General features: G+C 36.6%; 4 protein-coding genes across 6 annotated transcripts in view; 2 read left to right on the plus strand and 2 right to left on the minus strand.

Annotated features, from left to right (window-relative positions):
• The first annotated feature begins 4092 nt into the window (after positions 1-4092).
• Positions 4093-9276, plus strand: LOC106867939 (chymotrypsin-1). The gene is made up of 6 exons (XM_014913007.2): positions 4093-4202; positions 4368-4518; positions 6209-6330; positions 7080-7214; positions 7845-7993; positions 8998-9276. Exons 1-6 carry the CDS (start codon positions 4154-4156, stop codon positions 9154-9156), a joined length of 765 nt encoding a protein of 254 aa, XP_014768493.1. The 5' UTR covers positions 4093-4153; the 3' UTR covers positions 9157-9276.
• A 3001-nt stretch (positions 9277-12277) lies between these two features.
• LOC106867940 (transmembrane protease serine 11C) lies at positions 12278-18130 on the minus strand. Its single transcript, XM_014913008.2, has 6 exons — positions 17965-18130; positions 16599-16761; positions 15557-15684; positions 14952-15086; positions 13366-13511; positions 12278-12717 (listed from the first exon to the last, which is right to left on the minus strand). Exons 1-6 carry the CDS (start codon positions 18020-18022, stop codon positions 12565-12567), a joined length of 783 nt encoding a protein of 260 aa, XP_014768494.1. The 5' UTR covers positions 18023-18130; the 3' UTR covers positions 12278-12564.
• A 919-nt stretch (positions 18131-19049) lies between these two features.
• LOC106867934 (uncharacterized) lies at positions 19050-25837 on the minus strand. Its single transcript, XM_014913001.2, has 5 exons — positions 25514-25837; positions 23867-23942; positions 22814-22974; positions 21910-22032; positions 19050-21080 (listed from the first exon to the last, which is right to left on the minus strand). Exons 1-5 carry the CDS (start codon positions 25727-25729, stop codon positions 20871-20873), a joined length of 786 nt encoding a protein of 261 aa, XP_014768487.1. The 5' UTR covers positions 25730-25837; the 3' UTR covers positions 19050-20870.
• LOC106872871 (protection of telomeres protein 1) overlaps positions 25767-26527 on the plus strand; it is a 19002-nt gene continuing 18241 nt past the window's right edge. For 2 of the 3 annotated variants that reach the window (XM_052976612.1, XM_052976610.1), the window contains exon 1: positions 25767-25873. The gene's annotated coding sequence lies outside the window, so the exon portion shown is untranslated. Of the gene's footprint in view, positions 25930-26527 lie in introns of all 3 variants that reach the window. The other variant, XM_052976611.1, reaches the window with a different exon arrangement.

Consider the following 26527-nt stretch of genomic DNA (forward strand, 5'->3'; position numbering starts at 1 on the left):
GAGGGGGGGGGAGAAATCTTTGAGTCGGTTGTCTAATAAGTTACCTTGTTGGTAGAAATATAAATTGTCTTGAAAATGTAGATATAAAATCGTGTTAGATCAATATAACAGTGAGAGGTTATTTACCAGCGAAACTAAGAGGAAGAACGATTGCTAAACAAAATATAGCCAACATGTTTGAGATTGGTGATGTTTTCGAGTCTGAAACACTTTATGCTACCTCAGCAATATTGCTCCTTCTTTTATAGCTTTAACCCGACAATGTTTTCTTTTCAAAATCTGCAAATTCTATTTGCTCTTCTGTCGCTTTTGTGACCATTGTTGAAACACGGCGCCTCTTACAATAGCAATGAAAGACACAAGATCAACTGCGGTTTGCATCTTGCAGGAACTCATTGTTGATGGACAAAATCGTTTATATTGATGACAAAGACTTTTAAAATGTAAACTGAAGTAAAAAGATCCATAAAAAACTGAATAAAATATTAAATACTGAAACTGGAAGTTGTTTTTTTCTTTTTTGAAAACTGCTGCTGCTGCTGTTGTTGTTGTTGTTGTTGTTCATGATGATGATAATTTTCTTAATGTACTTAAACTGGAAGTTTTTCTATTTTATTTTGTTGTCGCCGCTTTTTGTATCGCATCGATTGAACGGTAATACACCTGTGTGCGGGTATATGTGTATGTGTATGTGTGTATATGTATGTATATATATATATGTGTGTGTGTATGCATGCATGTATGTATGTGTGTGTGTGTGTATGTAACATCCTAGACATGACTTTAAGCTGCATCTGACAGTGAGACCCTGGTTCAAGAGTTCCAGGGTTTTCAGGAATGCGGAACCACTGTTCAACCACGATTATTCGCAGGTCTGTTTTCACCTGGAATAATAGCACCTGTCGGGGTCCCAGCTGTGGCTTTATGGATTTATGCGAAACTTCTATTATTCACATTTCAATGTTTCCTTACTTTCAAAGCATTTTCCCCATTAGACGCCGGTTTGGCCATTTATAAAGGTATCCGAAAAAACCGCGTATCTCAGTAACCCGTGGTCCGATTTACGCAGAACTTGTATTATTCCGCTTGTATTCACATGAGCATCCGATTCATGACGTCTCCTGCTTTTGCCTCATTCTCTGTTTTGCCAGACGCTCAGCTCTTCAAGTGTTCGATTCCTGATCTCTCCTGCTTCTGTCTCTTTCCCTCTGTTCCGCCAGACACTCGGCCCTTGCTTTATCAATCGACCCTTCAATTCGCATACCTGTCCCGATCTTGAGTAAATATTTCGTAAAGGACCCGTTCGTACTTCGGCGTGAAATAATTTTTTCCACAGGTTTTTTTCGAGTGCATTCAACGTGTCTCACCTTCAAACCCACCGCAAGCCACTTTCTTCCGGAAACGAAAGGGGGGAAGGGTTGTGGGGACCTCGAAGTTTCCCGGGAAACTCTGAGTTTCCTACCAACAGAATTTTGTTTCGTGAGCTCTTTTTTTTCTTTTCCAGTTTATTTCGCATATTTTCAACGAATGTGACATTGAAATCACGCATAAACGGTTCCTTTCACCATATATATATGGTATATATATATATATATATATATACATATATATATATATATACTCAGCCTCGTCGTAGTTCCCCTGGAGACATTGAACTAGTTCCCCACCTCGTTTTTTTCCCTTTGCTCAGAATAAAGTGTCGTGCTATAATAGTGTGTTGCCGTGGGACGTCGTTGTCACTCGTGCTTGTGCTGATTTGCTAACTACAAGGAGCTGTATATGGTTGCTGGTGTTGGAAGCTGACCGTTGGCTGTTGGTTGTTGGCAGCCATTTCTGGCGTTGGAGGCGAACAATTGTGCAAAGAACAAAACGACGAAATCTGTTGGGATTTTTACGAACCAACTGTTTTTGTTGAGAGAGTTTCAATGTTATTGTACTTGGAGTAATTGAAACAGTATTGCAGTTGAGAGAGTTTAGATGTTATTGAAATTGCATTCGAAAAGTTACCGTTGGTCGTTGTGTTTCAGTGGATAGTCCATTATGTTGGTATTAGCTAGGTTCATCCGCTGCCCGTGTCTGTTTGCCTTGTCCTCTCAGCTACATCCCAAAGCTCTCTGGGTCTTGGTCCTATGTGCGTGTTATTTTATACCGATTAAGAAACTCAGAACGGAGAGCGCCAAAAGCTGACATGGTCGGCCTATTCCACATGAAATCGTGACTAGCCAGATTTGTTGATGACGTGGATACAGGTGATTTATTGGAATTCAGCTGGGGATTCACTCCATTGGTTACACGGCGTTTCCCACAAATAAAATATGCGTATAACCTATTCCAGGTGAAGTCGCGATTGGTCAGAATCGTTGATCATGTGGGCAACATTCCCGTGAATCGCGACATCAATTGATTGCTGAATATTCTCACTCGTAGTCAATTCTTATCGTTCATTATTATCCTGGTGTCTCTAGCGTTAATTGGGATAAATTCTATCATGAAATTCAGTTTTTAGCGGAAGTGATTTAGAGCTGGAAGAATTTTAGTGAAGTTGTTTAACTGGAGTTTGTGTTTAATTCCGACATATTCTTTGCTTTATATGCAATTATGTGGACGTTAGTGATGGAGATGGGAGGTTGTTTGAAGGAGTTTGCATCTCCTTATTAAATGTGTTTTGGAAGGAAGGAATGGATATTCTATTGAAATCTTTTCTTTTATCAAATTGATGAGATCGAATGCGATGCTGTTGAGGTTTTCCCTCTCTTTATTTTTTTAATGGATGTAAGAGGTTCGCGTTTTGAATGCTTTTCGACGGAGACCCCTTCAATAAGCGCCTACACAGTCACATCACATTTTTGTCCTAGGAAGAATCTTTCGAAGGTGTCGATGTACTTGTGTGCAGAGGTAATCCCTACCTCGTCTTTTTCTGTTGGAAAAGGCTTGTCATTGCATGTACTTGACTGTGTTTCTGATGAGGCGAATGCATAGAACTTTCTAGATGGTATTCATATATTATTCAGTGAAAGAAGAATTGTGCTTTAACATCATCTGTTCGTGGGTCGTTGATAAGATTCAACATTCGATTATATTTCTAAATTAAAGAAAAAAAGAAAACAGCGTTAACTTTACTTATTGCTACCTGAATACTACGATATCTTGTATGAGCTAACAATTTATACTTGTGTTTATCACAATTTTTCACTATGTATGTATGTATGTATGTATGTATGTATGTACGTATGTATGTATGTATGGTGTGTATGTGTATATGTACGTTTTAGTGTTTGTTCCAATGCTGTTGGTTGGCTTACGTCTTTGTAACCGAGCGGTTTGGCAAAAGATATCGATAGAACAAAGTACCAGACTTCAAAATAAGTACTGTAATTGATTTGTCCGACTAAACCCTTCAGTTCAGTGCCCCAGCATGGGCACAATCCAATGACTGAAACAAGCAGAAGATAAAAGAGGAGAAAAGAAAACTTTGCGCACAACGATTTTTCCTTCCGTAATTGTAAAACACGAGTGTGTGTGTGTGTGTGTGTGTGTGTGTGTGTGTGTGTGCGTGCGTGTGTGTGTGTGTGTGTGTGTGTTTGCGGGCGTGTGTGTATTTGACTAGGTACATACATACATACATACATACATACATACATACATACATACATACACACATGCCTACGTACATTCATAAAATATCACGTATATCATTCTTCAGTCTTTGCAATAAAAACAAGCTAGTAACAACAACATTATCATCATCATCATCATGAACAACAACAACAACAACAAACAGCATCCGCAGTTTTCAAAAAAGAAAAAAACTTCCAGTTTCAGTATTTAATTTTTTATTCGTTTTTTTATGGATCTTTTTACTTCAGTTTACATTTTAAAAGTCTTTGTCATCAATATAAACGATTTTGTCCATCAACAATGAGTTCCTGCAAGATGCAAACCGCAGTTGATCTTGTGTCTTTCATTGCTATTGTAAGAGGCGCCGTGTTTCAACAATGGTCACAAAAGCGACAGAAGAGCAAATAGAATTTGCAGATATTGTGCATAGCGCTTTGAAAAGAAAACATTGTAGTGTTAAAGCTATAAAAGAAGGAGCAATATTGCTGAAGTAGCATAAAGTGTTTCAGACTCGAAAACATCACCAATCTCAAACATGTTGGCTATATTTTGTTTAGCAATCGTTCTTCCTCTCAGTTTCGCTGGTAAATAACCTCTCTCTATTCTATTGCCTTATTACATTATTTTTCTTAGTGTTAATACAATTTTGCGGTTACATTTTCAAGACAGTTTATATTTCTACCAACGCATCACACGACTACACCATCAACACACCAATACACTCAGTTTTTCTGTTAATATATTTCCAGAGCCAGATGAACATATCGTAGGTGGTTCTCCAGCAGCAAGTTGTCAGTTTCCATCAATAGTTCATTTACTCTTTGATACTACTAAAGGTACTTTCGAATGTGGTGGTACACTATTGGACAACCAACATGTTTTGACCGCTGCCCATTGTTTGTAAGTAAAATCTCTTTCACTGGTTTTTGTCTTCTATACTATAATGGAGAAAGATGCTTATTAATTAGGTATGTAACAATTACTAAAAGTACTAAAAGAAAGCAATTATTAAAAGGTTGACCGTCTGGAAATATTTTTATAAATTCATATTCTAAGAAATTTCCCATAATTTCGATTTCTCAAATTTCTTGAATTTTTTAAACTCCAATTTCTCGCAAATTTAAATATTCTCTACATTCATTGCATCCAATTCACAAATTTAAATATTCATTGCATTCACTACAGAATATTCCATTATCATTTGCAAAGTCTCTCACTTTCTCTTTTAAGTTTTCATTCACTATTTGGAAAACCGACAGTTTATTCTATTAATGTAAACGTAATTTATTATTTATTGAATGAAAATTTTTAAAACACCCATATAATTTTTGAACGCAGAATCGCTGTGAGAAGAGTCTAGAAAGGTGGGTAATAACTATTAGAAGACGAGAAGAAAAAAAGTTACCGATAAGTACTCGAAACTTGCAACTTATTCACAGTTTCCAAACACTGTACCACTAAGTCAATACATACACAAACAAGTTGCATGCGCGACTTCAACGGTGACACACTTTTGTTAAAAAGTATCCCTTTTCTGGATAGCATGAGGCAACAAAGTCAGGGGTGTATACATCTGGAGTAATACCCTTTTATTTATACGATTTTTTCATTTCATGTTTATTTCATTCATTGTTTACAATGTTCTCTCTCCCCCTTCTCTCTCTCTCTCTCTCACACACACACACACTACAAAGCTTACAGAGGGGCTGCTGTATTGAAATTTCTTTGTTGCTTTGAGGGAAAGGTAAAACTTGGCAAACTGATTCTCCGTCCGTTGTTGGACTACCGTGATATCTGTTTAGAACAAAGAGATTATGACTGTGATAAAATAATGAAAGCAACACTTACTAAGCAAGTGAGCACTATTATATAAAAAAAATAATTAGACATAATAAAATTTAAACATTATTAGAATTGAGAATCAAATGTGAAAATATTGCCAAAGGGCTAGCAGAAAACCGCCTGGAGGGCGGTCTTTCTGCTAGTGCAAACTAACCTCGCTTCCTTACTATTTCACAAACATCTCTCATTGAGTCACTAATGCATCGGTGGACTACACAACAGATGAGATGATAAATTTAAATATATTGCTGAGTGAAATATTCTAATTTAAATTCCCATTTATTTTCGACGGACTCTTAAACAAATATCTTACTCAAATGTCTTTGTCTTCTCATTAACTCAGTAAACCGATCCTATATTTAGGAAAAGAATGATTGCTGGCTGACAGAATGCACTATCGGACTATTAAGCAATGGCTTGATGGTTCGTGTCAACCATGGACAATATATTCAATACATAAAATGCCAACGAAATTCTGTAAATGTTTTGGCCATAGCTTTAGCAAGTAGAGTTATCTTCGAATGAAAAGGTCCCAATATAAACTTCAAATTCCAATATTACTAACTACATTTTCATTTGTTAAATACTCTAAAGCAAGCAATCACTTCTTGTACGATTTCTTTGGTTTATGAACCCGAACTAAAGTTCTATTCCTGCCGATCTAAAATATAGATTATATTTCATATATAACTAAATATAAAAGGGATTGAAAGTAATGCACAGGTGACTTCATTTTCATTAATTTCAGCGCTACCGGAACTCGTTCAGTTTCTATAAATATTGGTACCAATAATAACCAAGTGAACGGTCGATATGTTATGACATCTAGAACATGGAAAGTCCATTCTGGTTATTCTGATAATCCCATGCGTAAGTACTTTGCAACTGATATTTCACTACATACTCTTCACAAATAATCTTATATCTTAATATTCTTTGGGATTTATTTATGATTACTTTAACAAGGCAAAAACAAAACTTTCATTTGTAGTTGATTTGAACGCAAGTTTCTTGCATAATCCGTTACTTTCCACGATTTGACTGAGATTTTCCGTTCGATGTGGATGAATCAGTCAAATTTCACAAGAGTTTACACTCATACACTTCTGACATTCGAAACTGAGGAAAATCACAAAGAAAATCATCTGAGACAGTTAGACATAGAATATATATATATATATTACCTGTGAATTTGCGTGTGCAAACTGGGAATGCATACAAAGAGCTTCTCTGCCCTAGGTGTACGGAAAAAACTTGGCGAGAAATGGAAGAAAATTTAAAGAAAGAAGAAAAAAAATCAACAATAATAGTAATCCTTTTCACTATAGGCACAAAGCCTGAATTTTTTAGGGGAGGGGGACTAGTCGATTGTATTAACCCCAGTGTTTCACTGGTACTTCTTTTATGGACCCTGAAAGGATGAAAGGTAAAGTCGACCTCAGTGGAATTTAAACTCAGAGCGTAGTGACAGGCAAAACACTGCTAAGTATTTCATCCGGTGCGCTAACAATTCTGCCAGCTCACCGCCTTAATACTAATAACAACAACAACAACAACAATAATAATAATAACAGCATCAATGGCAACAATAACTATAACAATAATTTCTATTTTAAAAGGCAACGATATTGCTATGATTCGTCTACCTAAGCCAGTGTCATTTGGAAATTGTGTAGCAGCTGCTGCCCTTCCTTCTCAAGGAGAGATATTTGATGGGAGAAGATGTATCGCAGCTGGATGGGGTAGAACTGGAGGTAAGTATTCATTTCATTTATTAATATCTTTCTTGTCTCTCTCTCTCTCTCTCTTTCTTTCTCTCCCACCTTATCTATCTTATTATGTACTGAATTTCAGAGAGTTTGCCAGCGATATCCTACGTATCTTTAAGGCTACAAACAGTGTCTCAAATAGCATAGAGTGAACATCAAATTCGTAGGGAAATAAATAAATGGCAGTTGTGGGTTGTGTAAGGAGATCAAAAGATATTCAGCAATGATAAAAATTCAGGAAATCACTTAGAATTTATCACACAAAACCATCTTGTACGTATGTATGTATGTATGTATGCATGCATATATGTATCACTTTCCCAGTAATAGTTCAGATTTGTAGTCTTCAAATCAGCTTTCTCCTTTCTGGTTTTGAGAAGCCTAATTTCTCAAGACTGATATTTAGGCAGTGTGTTACGTATCCCAATGCCCCAATAATTACAGGTATAAACCTGAAGTTGTAATCTGAATAGAATAATTGTAGATTCCTCAATGATGGCTGAGAATTTTAAGATTTCCAGCGCAATAGCAGCTTCTTTTAATATCCAGTAGAACTAAAAATGACTTCAATAAAGGCAATTCAAGTTTTTTTTTTTTTTCTGTTTCTAATTTCAGTGGATAAGTCTTCGACTGTCGAACTTCGACATGTAACTATGCCAATTGTTGAACACAGACTCTGCAAACAGAAAATGGACTATGCGTCTCTCATGGATGAACATATTTGTGGAGGTGATTTCAAGTTCGGTGGTGCCAGCACTTGTATGGTGAGATTTTTTTTTTAGACCTTGAGAAGTGGAGAAAGTTCAGGGAACTTTCAATCCCTAAATACACATGCAGTGATAAGATATTTACACAAACATGAAATCAACTCGAACCGAAAGTAAAATGTAAAGTGAGACAGAATAACTAAAGTTATACGATTCCACCAATCTTCTTCAAATATATAGAAAGAGACACTGGAAAGTTAGATGCATATCCAGCTATTTATCTAACTGGGTATTGAACCTCTTAAAAATGCAGAGAATACCTCAACCAGGTAAAAAGCAACATTTCAGAACATCAATATCTTTATATTTTATTGAAGAAATTGGTTATGTTTATCCTATAAAACGAAAACTAATTCTTCAACAGAATATCACTTCCTCCTCACACTGCACCTTCTGTTGCATTGCCCAATGCCAGGGATCCTGGCTGGAAACATTTCCCAGCAGAAGAATCTTTGGTACATAATTCTGTCACTTCTTTCCCTTCTATTCCATTCAGCATTGCAGAAAGATTAAGATCTGGAGATAAACATATTGATCGGATGGAAAACTCCAAGCTTTACAGCTTAAAGGTGGTGACTAGACCTGCTTCCTTCTCAAATTACATCATATTGTCTTCAAATAACGAAGATACCTTGAATAATATTGTCCTACGTACAATATTGTTGTGGAAAAGACGAAATAAAAAGGAGTAGAATGTCTGTGATTAAAGGTTTGATGGATCAGGACTGGCCTTGGGCTAAGAAATAATAATAATAATAATAATAATAATAACAGCAGTAATGTAAGAAAGAAAAGCCCATAGAAACAGGCAGAAATAAACAGACATACACTTATACATACATATACAAGCTTATGTAGTTATATAGTGACACACACGCACACATGAACAACATATATCTCATCGTATTTATATATTTCTATACACATTCTCATATATACAAGTATACACACCCGTACCATCTCAAACTAATTGTTAAATATTCTTTTTGTTTCCTCCCCAGGGTGATTCTGGTGGCCCTTTCTATTGCCCCAGCAGAAATGGCAACATGGTTGTGGCTGGCATCACATCATTTGGTTATGACTGTGCTATTGATGCTGCCATCTTTACCAGTGTTTCCTACTTCAGAAACTGGATCGACACCACATTAAGGACTTTATAAGATCCAGAAACAGGATCGATGACGCCCTGAAAATTTAATAGATTGTTGCAGTCCAACGACACTCTAAAATATATTTGATATTTCAACTATATTTAAATAAAATAGATTTTTACTGAACAATTTTCTGTCTTTCTTCTTTTTAAAGAGATTCTCCATCTTAAAAATAAACTCACAAATATAAAGAATGTTTCTGTTTACTTTTCTAATGTTAAAATACCAAATTCCTGCAGCTTGCTATGATATTGATGGTGCATTCTGTATTTCTTAGACCTGATAATTACAGTCTTGTACTAAAGAAGAGTTTAAAGAATCTCTTATTGTCCATTGAGGCATTTGGCACACACACACACACACACACACACAATCCACCCATACACACAAATGTATATGTGTTTGTGTGGGGGGTGTACACATACATTACACATACACTCACATACAAATAAGTCCCCAGGTTTCCTCCACAGTTAGAGATCAGCACTTCTTTACACAGCCATCTTCGTCCATATGCATCACATGACCATATCAGTGCAGTTGTTTCTCTTGCACACCACATCTGATGCCTCTTATGCCCAGCTTTTCTCTTAAGACGCTTACACTCTGTCATACATGCGCACTGACGTTGCACATCCAGCAAAGCATACTGGCTTCATTTCTTTCAAGCCTACACAGGTCCTCGGTGGTCACAGCCCATGTTTCACTGCCATGTAGCATGGTTCTTTGCACACAGGTATCATGCATGCATGCATGCATACATACATACATACATACATACATACATACATGCATACATACATACATACATACATACATGCACACATACATACATACATACATACATATATATACATACATACATACATACATACATATAAATTCTTATTAATGTAAACAAGTGAAAGAATAAAAGAACCGAAGTTGAAAATGCAGAGGAAATACATTAAAATTAGAATTTAATTTTATTTTGAAATATCGGAATGCACCCAGGGTATATTGGTATTTATTGTATGGTTTCCGACTCACGAGAGAGTGATGCAGGATGTGTCAAAACAACCATTGTGATAAATAAAGTTTCTAGTATATTCTATTTTCCGTATCACCTGTTTCTGGTTGTGTGGTAAGAAGCTTGCTTCCCAACCACATAGTTCCTGGCTCAGTTCTCCTGCATGGCATCTTGGGCAAGTATCTTCTACAATGTATGAATTTTCAACATATACACACACACACACACACACAGAAAATCTGCCTTTTATAGATAAGATACATACATATACACACACACACATGTATATACACATATATGTATAAATATATTAATGTGTATACACACATATATACACACATATACGTGCATGTTATATATATACATTTATCTTCATATATTATGTCCAGACATATGTGTGTGTGTGTGTGTAAGCATGTGCATTTCTAAGTATGGGTGTGTGTTTTGTACACACACGTGTTCCACATTTGTTGGTTAAAGGTGTCTGCATGCACCAAAGCAATACTTTGTCAATCATTTTGAATCTTTTAGAAACTATTTCTTGCTATCGCCATTCACATTGTGTGCTTGGGAAAACTCCAGCTGGACGTCTGTTTGTAGTGACTGTTTTCTCAAACCACCTTACAGTGCACCCAGCTACCTCCACCATACCACCACCACCATCACCGCCACCACCACCAACATCACTATCACCACCATCACCATCATTGCCACCACTGCCACCTTCAACAACAGCAGCACCACCACCAATAGCAACAATAACAACATCGCCACCTCTTCCTATGACCACCACCACCACCAACAACACTATCTTCACCACCATACCCCACCAACACCACCCACCACTACTACCATTAATATTGAGAAACACAGTCATTTGTTTCCTTTTGTTATTTGATGAGCTTGGAGCAAGGGGCCAGTACCTATCATGTATGCAGGCCCCTCAAGAAGAGTGACATTGATGCTGGTAATATTTTTCTTAAACTGTTGCAGGTCCACCTCTTCAAGGAGGAGATCCCAAAGGAACCAATGTTTCTGGGACAAAGGAAGGACTGATCAATAATGGTCAGTGCAAGGCAGGTGTGAGGGCAGAGGATGGCTTGAGGCTGAAAGACAGACTACTTGAGTGGAGGAAGTACAAGACCAACCACCTCTAAGAAACTGGTGGCCATAAGTTGCAATAGAAAAGACAGAGAAAGGCGATAGCATGTGGGCTGGAGACTGAAGTGTGTCTGTTTGTGATTTAATGCCACTTTGCTGAGTGGCCCTTCAGTATGAGTAGCAGCAACACCACTCCAAAAGTGAAAGCAGTACTCCATTATGAGTCTCACTTGAACTTTGTAGAATGTCAACAGCTGTTAAAAGCAGAAATATCCTCTGGTTCTGAAGAGGAGGGCTAGACTTTGGGACGTGGTCCTAGCTGTGTTAAAGATGTGCTTTCATTAAAAAAGAGACCCTTAATTACAGAAAGGGAGTTAGCTGAGTCCCGGTCATATTTTGGGTGTGATGTGATTTTTTTTTTTATATTGTGTAGTATTTGAATATTTTGCTGTTCAAAGAGACAAGGTTGGCATTGCTCAGATGAGGAATCCAGTCGAGGTCTCAGTTTGTACAATGAAAGCACGTTTGCTATATAATTACATAGGATGAGACATAATTGGGAAAGATGATGCAGAGTCATGTCATCTGCTTGATAGTGTATATTGTTGAATATAGCAGCAAATAGGTCATTAATGTATAAATGGAAGAGAGTGGAGGACACAACTGAACCCTGGGGAACAATAAAATTGGTTGAGAGTGGGGTGAAAAGAGCTCCATCTATGTGTGTCACTATGGTACCTGTCTGATAAGAGGCTACCCATCCAAAAATTGATAGAAGGGTGGAACTCTTAGGCAGGAAGCTTTGAGAGGATTTTTACATTCCAGACATGGTGAAAAGCTTTGCTGTTGCCTAGAGTAACAATATTGCTTTCACCAAATTTCTTTAAAGCAATTTAACATTCTCAATTCCTGTGAAATGAGAAAGAACAACTTCTCTTAGAAAGTGTTGATTCCTAGAGAGACCAACAATGAGAATAGATAAGTCTACCTTGGCAATCAAGAAGGTAGGAAGACAGCAAAAAGATTCAAAGAATTAAAATTTATTGTTGCAAACAGAAATGTGAGAGAAGGAGGAAGAAAAAAAGAGAATTGTGAAAAAACTATTTGTCTTATCTGATATTATTTAACCTTAACTCTTTCTGATGACATGAACCTATGATCAAAACACATTCCAGCGATGACCATCCAGTCTTTATTAGGTTTTTCTCTTTTGCATGCACAATATATCGAAGATCATATTCCCCAGTGTATTCTTCCTTTGGGTGTTTTCTGGGTGTTTTCTGGTTGGTTCCTTTGATATGAATCTCTCAATTTATATGCTCCATAATCCAGTCAGAATGGAAAGCAATACTGCTGAACACATTGATATCACTGTAGCAATCAACTCCAAATGATGTTATTCCAGCAAAAATCATGACCCCATTGGCATCTGGACAATAAAGAGGCCCACCAGAATCGCCCTAGAAAAATCAAATGAAGGAATTAAATCATCACATCATCATTTTCACCACCAGCACTAATATCCTAAATATTTAATTAAATATAACTATTATTATCTAATTAAATATATCTATTAATATATATAATTAACACACTTAAAGAAATTGAAGTTGATGAGCCAGCTTCAGCATGACTGAGCAGTTCGAAAGGTTTGCAACTGTGTGATTGGGGTTTGGCCGTCTCTGAGCACGGCACTTTAGGTGAATGTCTTCTCCCATAGCCTCAGACTGACCAAAATCTTGTGAGTGGAGTTCGATGAACAGAAACTATGTGGAAGCCTTTTGTAGAAACCATCCCTGTTGAAGGGACCATTCCTGTCAGAGAGACAAGCAGATTCAAGACCAAAAGTCTTCCATCCATGACAATCCTGCACCACCCAGAACCACAGATAAGATGGATTTGAGATAGCTTTCTTTACTAGTTTTAGGGATTCAGCAACCATGTTAAGTCTCCCTTGCTATGCCTAACCCTTGTTTCTTTTACTGATGTCTAAAGTCAACCCCACCAGTCTAAGAGGTTGTGATCATGTCCCTCCCATCTGGCCGAATCACAAACAAATGTTTAAAAATTAATTATTAAATGGAAAACTAATTAATATAGAGTCTTACATAACATGTATGAGCTCCACCTGGTTTAAAATCCCCAGCACATATAAAACCAGGTAAGATGATCAACTGTGATTTATTTAAACAGGTCTCAAAAGAGATGCTGGTCAGTTTCGTTTTGAGAAGAATCTTTGATGCCAGCCCATTTGCTGAAAAATAAATCCAAGAACAGTGAATAAAATGTCTGAAATAAAATGAAATCCCCCCACCTTTACTGAACCAGAAGTCTTTCAATAGAATGTACCCTTAAACAAGGTTTGTTGCAGTATGTCATTACACATCCATAACAAAAACTCTATCAGGGCAATCCTAGTTAAGGTGGGTTCAAATACAGCAGCAACCAACTTTCTGCAGTTGATAGTTTCACATCAAAACTTAGACTTCACAAAGCTTCTGTGATATAAAGGGTTCCTGGGCCAAGTTTCATGAGTTTCTATGTCTCCTTTTTGTCAAGAGCAGCTTGATGTATTAGTGAACAGTCAATGGCTGTAGTTGAGAAAAAGTTAGCTGACATAGAAGACTGGAAGCCATCGGAATATTGGGAAGGGTTATCATGAGGATTTATGCAGGGCATCAAAATACCAACATCATGGCTGCTGCTCGATGCTTTGTTGGCACTGTAATGGCTGTAAAATGTGACAGGGGCAACTGCAATGGAGACTGTGAGGCCATGGCCGGGAGGAAGGGATACAGTAGGCAATGATACATCCCCACATCCTTGGACAGGGCCTTAAACAAAGCTGCTGAAGATTGTGCTTGATCCTTGGTTGGACAGGGTTGCTGCTTGAAGGGCCTATAAATACCAGCAGGATTCAGCTCCCTGCCATACCTCCAGCAAGAATCAGAAATGGTTCTCAGAGAATTCCTATGTGTTCCCCTACCCCAATTTTTGACCTCCTAATTCCCCACTTGTAATCCCATAGATTACTGTGTGGGGCACAGTTCAGAAAGGCACTAACCATTCTATTTGCAACACCAAGTCTGAGCAGGTAGCAAAAATCAAGGTGTTCAAAGGTCTTCCCAGAGACACACTTAAGAATGCATGTGCTAGGTTCTGGAGTCATCTTGAGGATGTGGTGGAAGTTGATGTCAACTACTCTGAGTAAATGGTAATCCTCCAGCCATAATCCAGTTGATATCTTTTAATTTTTAAAATACTTTTATTTTTGGATGGGATATTGTATTATTTTTCCTTTAATGCAAACTGTCAAACACCCTGTATTTTTTTTTTCAGCTGGATACCATTCACAATATAAATGAATATTTTATTCATTGTTTCCCATATTTCAGAGGAGACAAATCTCATCTAAGCCTGCAGCTGGTTTTGAGTACACATTATTGATGAGGCCCAATGACACTAAAATGTATCTGGTGTTCGCAATTTTTCTCTCTCCAAAATATATTTTGTGTTTTTAAGCCCAGATGTCCATAAGACATATTGCCTGCCGATGAATACCACCATAAGTTGCCTTTTAATGAAGCATTTGTGTTAAGTATTATATATATATATATATATATATATATATATAAATGCCTATCACGTGTGTGTGTGTGTGTGTGTGTGTGTATATACTTATATAGTTACATACATTTTGTTCTTCCCCAACCAATGGTCTCACACGTCTTGTTGTCAAATGTTGCACTTTTCTTGGCAATTTTTGCTGCTTTAACACATTTCGTGAAGTTTATAGGCTGCTGCAAGATGATAATGGCAATATCATTAACTATAAAAGAAACAATGAAATTAGATTAATTATTGATAACCTTTTGGGTTGTTTTTCATTTTTATTCTGTATAAGGATAATGTTCTGTGGTGAAGGAAATTACTATGTTAACGCCAGTGTATTCTTTGTAAATATTTTATTAATTCCTAAAAATAAATGGAGTATTGCCCCAGGATGACAGTAAAAACAGAGAAAGAATTTCTTAAAAGTAGGTAAAATAATGAATTCCCTCCATGAATCTACTATTCTAACAGGAGAAGGAGGAGGAGGACAGCAACAGCGACAATAACTTTCATGTTTGTCTCATTGATACATAGTGAGAGGGTTTATTTGGGCTAACTTATAGGTTAATCAAGGTTAATTCTGAGCAAACAGAGATAAAATTAAGCAAAGATTGTTGTTGCTGTTGTTGTTGTTGTAATGTGTTGCAAAATTTGGTTCATCTTGACAAAATTGTACTAAGCACTTACAGATGAAAGTATTAGTTCTTGTGTAATTCTCATGAACAATGAATGAGGTTGTGTTTAAAGATTCAACTTCTGTTTCTTCTTCACCCACAGAACCAATACTGATCTTGATGCTGGGGTCACCATCTTCTCTACAAAACAGAGTTTCAAATGTCTGTTATCATACTTTTATATTGTTGAGTATCAATCACTCCTGTCACACAGTGTCAATCACATCTATCAAATAGTAGCAGTCACATCTATTATATTGTATCATTAACATCAGTCAAATAACATCAATCACACACCATATAGTCCTGTCACATCTGTCTTTGGTCTTTTGATGCAGCTGTGTGGTCAAGAAGTTTGCTTCATGACTACATAGTTTCAGGTTCAATTTCACGGAGTGGTGCCTTGATCCTAATCTCAGATCCACCAAATCATTTTGAGTGAAGTTTGGTAGACGGAAACTATGTGAGAGAAACCTTTCTTCTCCTTAAGAGTCAACCTATTAATTGGTCTGGCAACTCTGACTCATCACCCTCAAATGCCTTTAATGAGTCCACTTTGTAGTTTAGGCAAAATCATCAATTTAAGGATAACTACCCCTCCTCTCCTGCCACCAGTTTTAGAGACCCTGAAAAAGGTTGTGGAGCAGGTTATCCTTCCTCCTCAGTCAGGTTACGTCATGTTAAGGAAATTATCAGTCACATTTGTCATATCAGTTATATCTGTCATGCAGTGTCAGTCATTTGTTGTACTGTATCAATCATGCAGTTGCAGCACTCTTCCAAATAAGGAAGCAGTATTCCGGTGTAGATCTATAATGTCTGAATGTGAAGAAACATTGTCCTAGATTTGATCTTTGCTCTGTAAAACACCAAACCTGACAGCAAGTCAGTTGTCAACTCCATCAGTCTCTGATAAACTCAGGGTTCAGTGTTAAGACATAGAATGATCACAAGTGGTCAATATATATATGTGGATCAGTTCATTTGGGGCCAGCACACTAATGCCTTCATCTTTGGTTACCATAATTTGTATATAAAGAGATTGCAATACTTACAGACAATGAGCTGCTGTCAGGAGATGGGTGGAATCAATAATGGTGGCAGCACACCGGCTGCTGTTTTCCCCCTCAGCTGATTGATCAGTAATCAATAAATGAACAACTGAAGGGAACTCACACTGTCTGGCTGCAAAACCATTCACAATTTGTAGATTGGGGGCTGTAAATAAACACAGCTAAAGTTTTTTTTACAGTTGGTGCAGTAGGGAGGGTTGTGTGTAGAGATATTTGTGAAGGTATATGTGGCTATGTGTGTATATACAAGTTGGAAATATATGCAGGAACTTAGTCTGTTCTCTGTGGTGGCCACATTGAGATTTCAAGGATTCCTCCTGTAATGCCTTTAGTTGCTACTTTAGTGAGACCTCATCCATTCAACTGATGATGTGAAACGGCTGGGAAAGTTCAGCTTTTTTAAAGCAGACATTTCTTCAAATATTATTTACTCTTTCTCTTACTTTTTATACCTCTCTCAATTATGATTATAATTTTGAAAAGTACGACCTCCGGTAATGCATGTTTATTATTGTGGTGTGTCAGTATGTATATGTGCTATCCCACTAGTTCTTATTTTCATATTAAATTCCAATATAATCATCATCTACACACTCTGGAAGGTATTTGTCAAAATTTTCATTTAAAATGCCAGTTTTCTCAAAAGTTGAGGAAACAAAGCCAGCTTGTGTGAATTTTTTTGAAACTAGCTCAAATCCCAATATAATTAGAATCTACACCATCTGATGAGTATTTGTAGAAAATTTCATTAAAAAAATATCTATTTTTCTGGAAATTATGAGTAAATAAAGTCAGTGAGGCACATTTGTATATATATATGCCCATTGCTTTAACATAAGTAATACTAACATTACATTGCTATTACATATCTACATATCAGCTTACTTCGCTCCACCTTCATTTTGTATATAACAATTTTCAATTATATAACTGCATGTTATATATAAACAAAGAATATATTTCTTTCATTCAGAATGCATCAAATGGGTGAAAATTATGTGAATGAAATGGGCTCAATTTTCACAACACACAAACATAAATAGGATAATGATATTTACAATGATATTGTGTTTAGTAACGAATACTAACTGTATTAAAAATGCATCGTAGTGTGTGTGTGTGTGTGTATATATATATATATATATATATATATCTTAAAATTTATCAGTAGTATGTAGGTAGTAATTTTTCATTGTTTTATAAACACGTGTTCTTTTAACATAATTGCATTTAATCTTGTAGCTCTACTTTGTTTCCCCTTTTGCTGATGTTTCCACCTAAGTGAGATCACATTATAAAATGGTGCAAATGTAATAAGAAACTACTGTAGATGTAAAAGTTAGATTACCTGTAGAGACATCAATGATGAGCAGAGAAGCTGCGAAGAGGAATAACACGGTTAGCATACTAGAGGAGAGAAACTGGTCACCTTAAAATGACATTAAGAGGTTATCAACTGAGGCACAATCATGTGGTCAGATATGATGCTTTCTCTCTCTCTTTCTTTATGCGTATACCTGTCTGTCTGTCTCTCCTCACCCTCACCCATCTTGCCACTTACATATTTATATCTCTTTCTCTCTCCCATTCTCCTAATTTCTAAATTTGATCTGCTTTCCTCTCCCCACCTCCCACTTCAATTCACTCCTAATTCTCCACCCTCTCTCTCTATATATAACCATCTCACTCTGGTTCTTGACATGTGTAGATGGCCAGGTGAGTGTGTGTGTGTGTGTATATATATATCTATATATATATATCTTGTGTTTATAAATGTCTACATGACAGGTATGAAAACATTCACCTCTCCTGCTCTCACCCAATGTCTAAACATTATATTCACCAAAACTGTCAACATGACAAACATGGCAAGTTGACACCATAGCCTCTGTGTATGTGAATGTGTGAGGGGTTCCTGCAGCTGGGAAGTCATTTTTCTATGGTCTAGCTCAACCGATGTGCCCACCCCAACCCCCAGGCCTACCATAGATAAGGGATTTTGTAGAGGGAATCAGACCTACCAGTTCCCAGAAGCAGAGACAACTGTAGAAAGAGGAGACTGAATGTCCAATCCTTGTTAGCATGGAAAAATAGATGTCAAATGATGATAATGCTGTAAACCAAAAAAAGTGTAGAGATAACACATCCAGCATTACCCAAGTGTCAAATATGTAGAAATAGTTTTTGTTTTTTTCTGGTTAAACAAAACAATTGAATATATAACAAATCATTTATATTTACTTATTTCAAACATAAATTCCTGATATTACCCCCAAAATGGCAAAAAGATACTTCCAAAGTTATCCATCATAAGATGGATAACACTTTAGTATAATAATAATAATGTTTGAATGTGTACATTTTCATTTTATTCTGCTTTTGTACATATAGAAAATGAGAGAAGTGTATAAAATAAATAAACAGGTAAAAAAAGACATTATAATTCAATCTTTATTTCACCAATTAACGAAAATATATTTTCCGTTTTACAGTTATACACACTCACACACTTACACACAATAGTATTTACACGCATTATGTACAAATGGGAAAATAATTCTTTCCCCATGCTCAGCAAAGACTGAGACTTTGAGAGAGAAAACAAACGAAAGTTGTCAAGTAGATTCCATTCTGTAAGAGTATTTAGTGTTGAAGAGAGGCAAAATTAGCTGAGTAGATGAGGTACTAGATTGTCAATTCATAGGTTATGAGTTCAAATCCACAGGAAGACATTTCAATTGTCATTGCACCTTAATAGTAGTAGAGAAAGTCACTTGCAGTGTTTACTAGCTTCCTAGCCAAGAGATGGTTTAACAAATTAAGGAAAGAGATTAAGTACCAGCTCTATGGAACATTGCCTGTTTCTAAAATGATAAATGGATCAGTCAGCAATTGAGTTTACTACCACATAGATCCAGATGTATCGCTATTTACTCTCTATCTTCTGTAGACAGTTTCAGATGACACAACCAGGCATCAGTTGGCTAAATCAAGGGATCAACATACTGTATTCATGGTGGACCAATTTACTAGACTCTAAATAAGCACCATGAGTAAGTAGAATCCAATGTTGTAAACGTGTGGTATGGAAGCTGAATAAATGATGTTTTATTAATTTGTAGTCCACTATTTATTAGTTTAAATAAAGCAACAAGACACCAGCTCTACGAATTTAGTGCTACATGGACACTGCATAAGAAGACACCAGCTCTACGAATTTAGTGCTACATGGACTGAACATCAAAATACACTAAAATTCACTGACTTTCTCCAATTATAAAATCACACCACTAAAGTATTGCATCTAGTGAACATTCTACTTATAAAACTGACAGTCACATTAAATAATTCCCCAAGACTTTCCTTCAACTGTAGCAAGATCTAATACAGTACAAATTGTTGGCTTTTGTTATTTTGGCTGGGATACAATGATGCTGCAATTGAAAAGTGTTAAGCATCTTAGTTAATTTTGAAACAGCATCAAATATTTGTAACCCACATAAAACTAGAATATCTCTTGTAAATATCTCAGTTTGTTGTTTGAAGTGTAAATCCATACCTCGGTGACTCTACTCTAAAATAAACTTGCTCAAGAACATCAAGTTACAATCCACTCACATAAAGGATTCTCAATCAACAGTCAGTAATGCTTTATATGTATATAACTGGTGCTTATTTGGTTGGTCTCTGTCCTCAGCTAAGAACAATAAGGTACCCAACATGGTTACTAATTCTCTGGTAATGAGATTTAAAGAATGGTTAAGAATCTAATTGCTCCAATTATGTTTGTAAAGAAAACCAATTTGAAGAACAGATCCAAGATAACAAATTAATAGTTCAGATCCTCTAATCTTTGTAAAAATTCCTGTCATTACATGTTTGATGTTGCGATGAGAATTATCTGTGGTGAATGAAAGAGGGAGGAAATTTATGTACAACTCTGTTGGATGTGCCCCTCAGCATGGGAGCGAGGTGGGTTGCAACAAATTTGATTTGAACCTTCTTTACTGAGGAAGGATGACAGACAAGGTGGACATGAGCATGATGATGATGATGAGGAGGAGGAGGAGGAGTTCTTACACAAATTCACAGGGAAAGAGATAAACAGTTGAATCACCCCAAAGCTGATACTTGTCAAAGATAAGATTGCGGTACAGGAGAAGGACTGATAGATTTCTGTGCCAAAGTTTAGGGGAAAATAAAAGCTTTTCAGTTGTTTTTAAGCAGAAAATGGGAAGTTGAGCTGTGAGGAATTTAAGGAGTTCGTCTCTTAAAGCGAGGAGATTGTCGTCGATGCATTTGTTGATTCTGTAGACAATGGCTAACTGATCGAGTCATCTTCGAAGGTACTGGTGAATCATCTGTTTGAAATATTAGCTGGTGAGTTTTACTCTTTTTCACTTCCTTCACAATGGTCTTTACTGTCTCCAGATTCTCTAATCGACCACAATCTTTCACTGTCGTCTAAAATAGAAAAAGATTTAAGCAGACAGGATAAAGATAAAAAAAACATTTATTTCTATAGAATATACAAGAGAACAGTAGAGACATTGACTGGGATTACAGAGAGATATCACTGAGTGTTGAATAGATTATACTTCTGAGAAATTCTGCACTTATTTTGATAAAATAAGGCAGGTAGAATTAAATGTCAAGTTCAGAGGAAGCAAACATGATGTCTGTAGCAGATGTAAACACAATAACCAAACATCCAAATGAATCTCTAGTTTGTGCTGTCAGATATTTTCAGTATTTCTTCCCCCTCCTCCTCCTCCATTTCATTGAATATTTTAAGTGAACACCCCCTCCTCTAACCTTACCCTATTAATGCCTGCAACCAGTGCATTTAGGTTTCATTTGTTCTTTTCGTGTCATTATTAGAACTGATATAATATATATCATCATCATTGTTTAACATCTGCATTTCATGCTGGCATGGGTAGAACATATACATACACAAAGTACCAGTTAAATACTAAGAGCCTTTCCTTGATAGAGAAAGGCAGATTGTATAATGCTTGTGTATGTACAGCTATGTTACATGGCAGTGAAACTACAGTAACGTTGGGCTTTGAAAAGTTGGAGGTGGTATTAGATGAGTTGCGTAAACAAAAAACAATTTATTGTTGATGTAATTTTGTTAAAAAATGCAAAAATGTCTGAATTTGATGTCATTTACAATGTGATATTCAGTTGCAGCCCTTACCTTGACATAACAGAGTTTGTTAGAACAGTCAGCCTGGTCAGAGTGACATAGTTAAGGAGGGAGAAAGAAAGAAACTCGCTAACTTACCTTAGATAGTGAAGATAACAACTTTAAAGATTTGGATAAACTTTCAGACTCTTCAGGGGAATGAAAAGACACAGGTGGTGTTGGTACAGCTGGTTTTGGGGGAATTCGAACCTGAACTGAATTCTGCAGAAAATCAGAAAAAAAGTCCTTGCTAAGCTAAAATTATTTTTAGAATTTTATCTTTATTTTATGCCCAAGGATGGCAATGGGTTCTACACTGCCCAGATTTTGTAAATAAAATAATTCCCAGACAAGAGACGATTGTTGTGACATCTGTGGGCAGAAGTGGGCTTCCAGCTTTGGACTGCAGAGCCACATGCATTCTCATCAGAGAACACAGAATTTGTTGTCATTGGACACTGTTGGAAGACCTATCAATGTCAGAAGTAATCAACAAGATGAAGGAGAAAGACAAAGAACTGAAGCTTAAGTCATTTCTATCAGATGTTTAGAGAGGCCAGGTTACAGTGTGAGAGCGTTTTATGAACAGGACACATTGTGTTCAAAGGAGGATGGGAGTAAAATTGTGTTCAATGGAACAAACACTAAGGCTTAAGATTGTGTTAAGGGAGGTAACACAACTCAATTTCACAAATTTCTGTAAACAAAAGACTGTTTTTGTCATCTTAAATGATTTCTGATAAAGAAACCTTAATTTTAGGCAAGGTTTTGTGAATGAAACCAACTTCAGTAGTTTATTTCATCGACTGCTGAAAGACTGAAAGGAAAAGTTGACCATAGCAAGATTTGAGTTCACAAATGTAAAGGGGAAAACATAAGAAACAGCCCAAAGTATTTCTTCTTCTGTTTCAACAGTTCTGCCAGCTTCCAGTTTTTTTGTCATTCAAAATTATTATCCTTATTTTTTTTAAAGTAAATAAAAACACCAGAGAAATATACTTACAAGATAACCAAGTTCTAGTTTTGTATAGGTTTTCAAGTTCCTGACACACAATTTGGGGAACTCCTTTCGTTTCTGGGCTATATTAAGGATTGCATCATCAAGTTGTATTGTTAATGCCTCACTTGTTGATTTCTTCTTTTCTAAGTTCATGTCACTAGAATCTGGAAGCGCAATTGAAAACGGGTGGTCATCATGGCATATAAATAGTTTGAGAAAAGAACACATTCTAGCAAAAATCCTTGCACCTTACAGACTGTGAATGTTTCATATTTCAGTGGTGCCTTACTGCAAACAGCAAGTAGAATATAAGACAATAATGTGCTAATGCTTTAGATGGTAGTGGTGAACTTGTGTTAATTCTTAATTAGGGCCATAATTAAGATATGTCAGTTATTGATTTCTTAGATACGAGGTCTCAATTTTGGAGAAGGGTAGAGTCAGCATCAACCCTTCCTTCCCTCTACTACTTGACTGGAACTTTATCAGTTCCCCACAGAAAGGTGACGTAAGCTTTGGTTTAATTTAAAACCAGAAGGGATTACAAGTAAACAACACAAGGCAGCCACAGCCCTAACAATTCTACTTGTCCACTGGGATCAACAAATGGAATATTATGAGATTGTCATCAACACTATTGTTGCTTTAATTGCTAATGACTTTACACACTCTGCACTAGACGAATTGCCATGAACGAGAGAAGAAGAGAAAGAAGAATGCCAAGAATGCCAAGGAATTCTTGGTCCACTGACACGTAGAATGTTTGCACAATTGCTGAACGACTTACACTTTCATAGTGTAAGTCAGTTGAAAGACAGAGATATTGGCGTTAGGAAGGGCATCAAGCTGTAGAAACTCTGCCAAATTAGACTGGAGCCTGGTGTTGCCATCCGGTTTCACCAGTCCTCAGTCAAATCGTCCAACCCATGCTAGCATGGAAAGCGGACGTTAAACGATGATGATGATGATGATGATCAGCCAAAATAAAGGACATTAAAAGAGACGATGCCAAAGATAGGAAAAGTCTATTAGAGATAATAATGAAAAGAAATTTACCTTTCTTTCCATCTTCTGTGATCTGTAAGTCTGGTTGTTCAACACGGACATTGGACATGAATATTTGTTTAAACACCTGTGTGGATGTAATAATAATAATAATAATAATAATAATAATAATAATAATGGTTTCAAATTTTGCCACAAGGGTCTGCAGATCCATGCATCACTATAACGGTCATCCAATTCTAAGTGAAATCGTAGTCATGGCCAATGCTGGTGTCACATAACTGGAGCCCATGCCAGCGACACCTGAAAAGCACCTTTTGAGTGTTGGGCCTCACGGAGGCAATGACGAATGACCGAGACCTTTGGCATTATGCTGTGCTTGAGAAGACCCATCGAGACAACTAAAATAGTAGTTGTGGAAGATATTGGTGTCACACACATTGTGACATGTAAAAGCACCCATTACACACTCGGATCGGTTAGGGTTAGGAAGGGCATCCAGCAGTAGAACCCATGCCAAATCAGACTGGAGTCTGGTGCAGCCTTCCAGCTTACCAGCACTAGTCAAACCGTCTAACCCATGCCAGCATGGACAACGGATGTTAAATGATGATGATGGTCAATTTCGTCATCGTTAGGTCATCAATGAAGGCCGAAGTTGGTGTATCTATAGCAAATTGTCACAATGATATTGACCTTTAGCAATTATATTTTCTTCTACAGTAACCCTCTTCATAGAGAGGTAAAAAGAAAAAACGACGTAACCAGATATCACCCTTCTACAAGCTTTCAACACTGAAATAATGTTACCATTTTAATGCCAGTGATATAACAGGTCAATCTAGCCCCCTACAAGTGGTCATTAATTCAACTAACTGCGACTTTTATGATTAAGCCTTTTAATTAAGAACTGGTCGTGGTCTATCAATAGAAGTTTGTTTACATTAATAAAATAACTTTAACTTGCCTCGTCCTCCTTCTCTCTCACATACATCACTGTCTTCATTATTTGACAGACAAAATCCTTAGATGGCGAGAAATAAAAATCTTATCTGTTTGGTGGATACTGTGTCACATTGAAATGAGTAAATGACGTTTGTGGAAATTAGAGGGAAGAGAACAGAGAATGATACTAAGAGGACGAAATGACAACTATCACCCGTCCTAACCAACTAAATACTAATTCCAATAAAAAAAAAAAGAATTTCGATATTCATAAATACAGACAGGTGGTGGTATATGCTGGTATATTACCGGAATTCAGTCAAGGGACGATTCTCCGATAACAATAAAACGGATAGAGACTTTCTATTAATTTCAAACTTTATAAACAATCTCCAACGAGAATCGAACTCATGATCACTATGTAACTGCAGACACTTAGGTAATCATTTATTTCTTTGTTTAATGTCTTTAGTTTGTTGTAGAAATATTATTAAATAGTTTCAACAACTTATTGTATATTTTATCAAATAAATAATTAATTATAAACCAAAAATAAAGTCGACATCTTTTGAAAGACACGAAATATTGGGATCACTCGATAATAGCGACTGCAATGTATTTGTGGTGTCAATAAATGTTAAACTGTATATATATACGTGGTATCAATAAATGAAATAAAATTAAAATTAAATCAAAATCAAATGAAAATAAAACATTTTGTCAAATAATTTTGACGGTTTCTGACGAATTTACCTCCGAGAATCGTTTTTGGCAGATTTGTTTCTCATCCCGTGTAAGACGTGATTGTTTATTAAAGCCATTCGCTGCCTCTTCACACAACACATCACACATTTCTTGTAGCGATCGAACAGCATCGCAAGGAACCTTCTGCTTCGATTCGCCGTTCTTTGGATTCTTTTCTTCTTCTTTTGCCGCCGCCGACATTTTTAAAGTCAGCCTCGTTTTCATTCGAACGCCTTTCAAACCTCCTTCTGCGCATGTGCAGCCAGTGCTTTACTCTTTGACGTCAACCTTTTAATGTCTTAACAATTGGCCAGCATTTCATCACTGAACAGATCTAATCAGACCAAAATATGTTTAGAGTTGCTTTTGGTACAAAAAAAAAATTTTTTTTTTTACAGAATTTACCGTACACTGAAAGGTAACAGGTAGGCTGCGCGCACACGACTTCGGGTTAAAACGAAAGATTGTCCTATATTAATATATTTGATACTACAGTAAATGCTAAGACTACAGAACCCCCGACCCCCTTAGGCCATGAATGACCATAGGATTGCACCTAGAAAGTTCCCTTCCGAGGCGCAAGTCGCCCATGCATACCAATCTCCCCTCTCTATCGGCATTCTCCAAGATAAAGACAAAGGGGCCGATACAGCTTGGCACCTGTGACATTGAATCTCATTTCTAAAGCTGATTGAACTGGAGCAACGTGAAATAAAGTGTCTTGCTCAAGAACACAACACACAGCCCGGTCCGGGAACTGAATTCACTTTCTCATGATTGTGAGCCCGACCTTCACATAAATGTTAACACTAATTTATTTTTGGTATGGTTGGACTGTCTCATTAATAAATCTGATTAGTTAATATATACTTTCTTTGTATTTACATATTTTTCGGTTAATGTTTACAACTTGACCTGGAAACGAAAATCAGTGCAACAAGTGTAAGAAAATGTGTAGGAAACGAATATGAAAAAAAAAGAAAAAGAAAAATGCGTGCGAGCAGCGGAAGGGTGGGGGGAGGA

Source organism: Octopus bimaculoides, chromosome 25 (genome assembly GCF_001194135.2).
Source record: "Octopus bimaculoides isolate UCB-OBI-ISO-001 chromosome 25, ASM119413v2, whole genome shotgun sequence".
Taxonomy (NCBI): Eukaryota; Metazoa; Mollusca; class Cephalopoda; order Octopoda; family Octopodidae; genus Octopus; species Octopus bimaculoides.

Excerpts from the sequence above, each read along its gene's own strand:
- LOC106867939 (XM_014913007.2), top strand. The coding sequence starts at position 4,154 with ATGTTGGCTATATTTTGTTTAGCAATCGTTCTTCCTCTCAGTTTCGCT. Across the intron at positions 6,331-7,079 it reads TTATTCTGATAATCCCATGC|GCAACGATATTGCTATGATT; the intron begins GTAAGTACTTTG and ends CTATTTTAAAAG. Across the intron at positions 7,994-8,997 it reads GTGGTGCCAGCACTTGTATG|GGTGATTCTGGTGGCCCTTT; the intron begins GTGAGATTTTTT and ends TTTCCTCCCCAG.
- LOC106867940 (XM_014913008.2), bottom strand. The coding sequence starts at position 18,022 with ATGCTAACCGTGTTATTCCTCTTCGCAGCTTCTCTGCTCATCATTGAT. Across the intron at positions 16,762-17,964 it reads CATCATTGATGTCTCTACAG|CCCCCAATCTACAAATTGTG; the intron begins GTAATCTAACTT and ends GTTTATTTACAG. Across the intron at positions 12,718-13,365 it reads GTGGAGCTCATACATGTTAT|GGCGATTCTGGTGGGCCTCT; the intron begins GTAAGACTCTAT and ends TGATTTTTCTAG.
- LOC106867934 (XM_014913001.2), bottom strand. The coding sequence starts at position 25,729 with ATGAAAACGAGGCTGACTTTAAAAATGTCGGCGGCGGCAAAAGAAGAA. Across the intron at positions 22,975-23,866 it reads CACAGAAGATGGAAAGAAAG|ATTCTAGTGACATGAACTTA; the intron begins GTAAATTTCTTT and ends TTGCGCTTCCAG. Across the intron at positions 22,033-22,813 it reads AACTAGAACTTGGTTATCTT|AATTCAGTTCAGGTTCGAAT; the intron begins GTAAGTATATTT and ends GATTTTCTGCAG.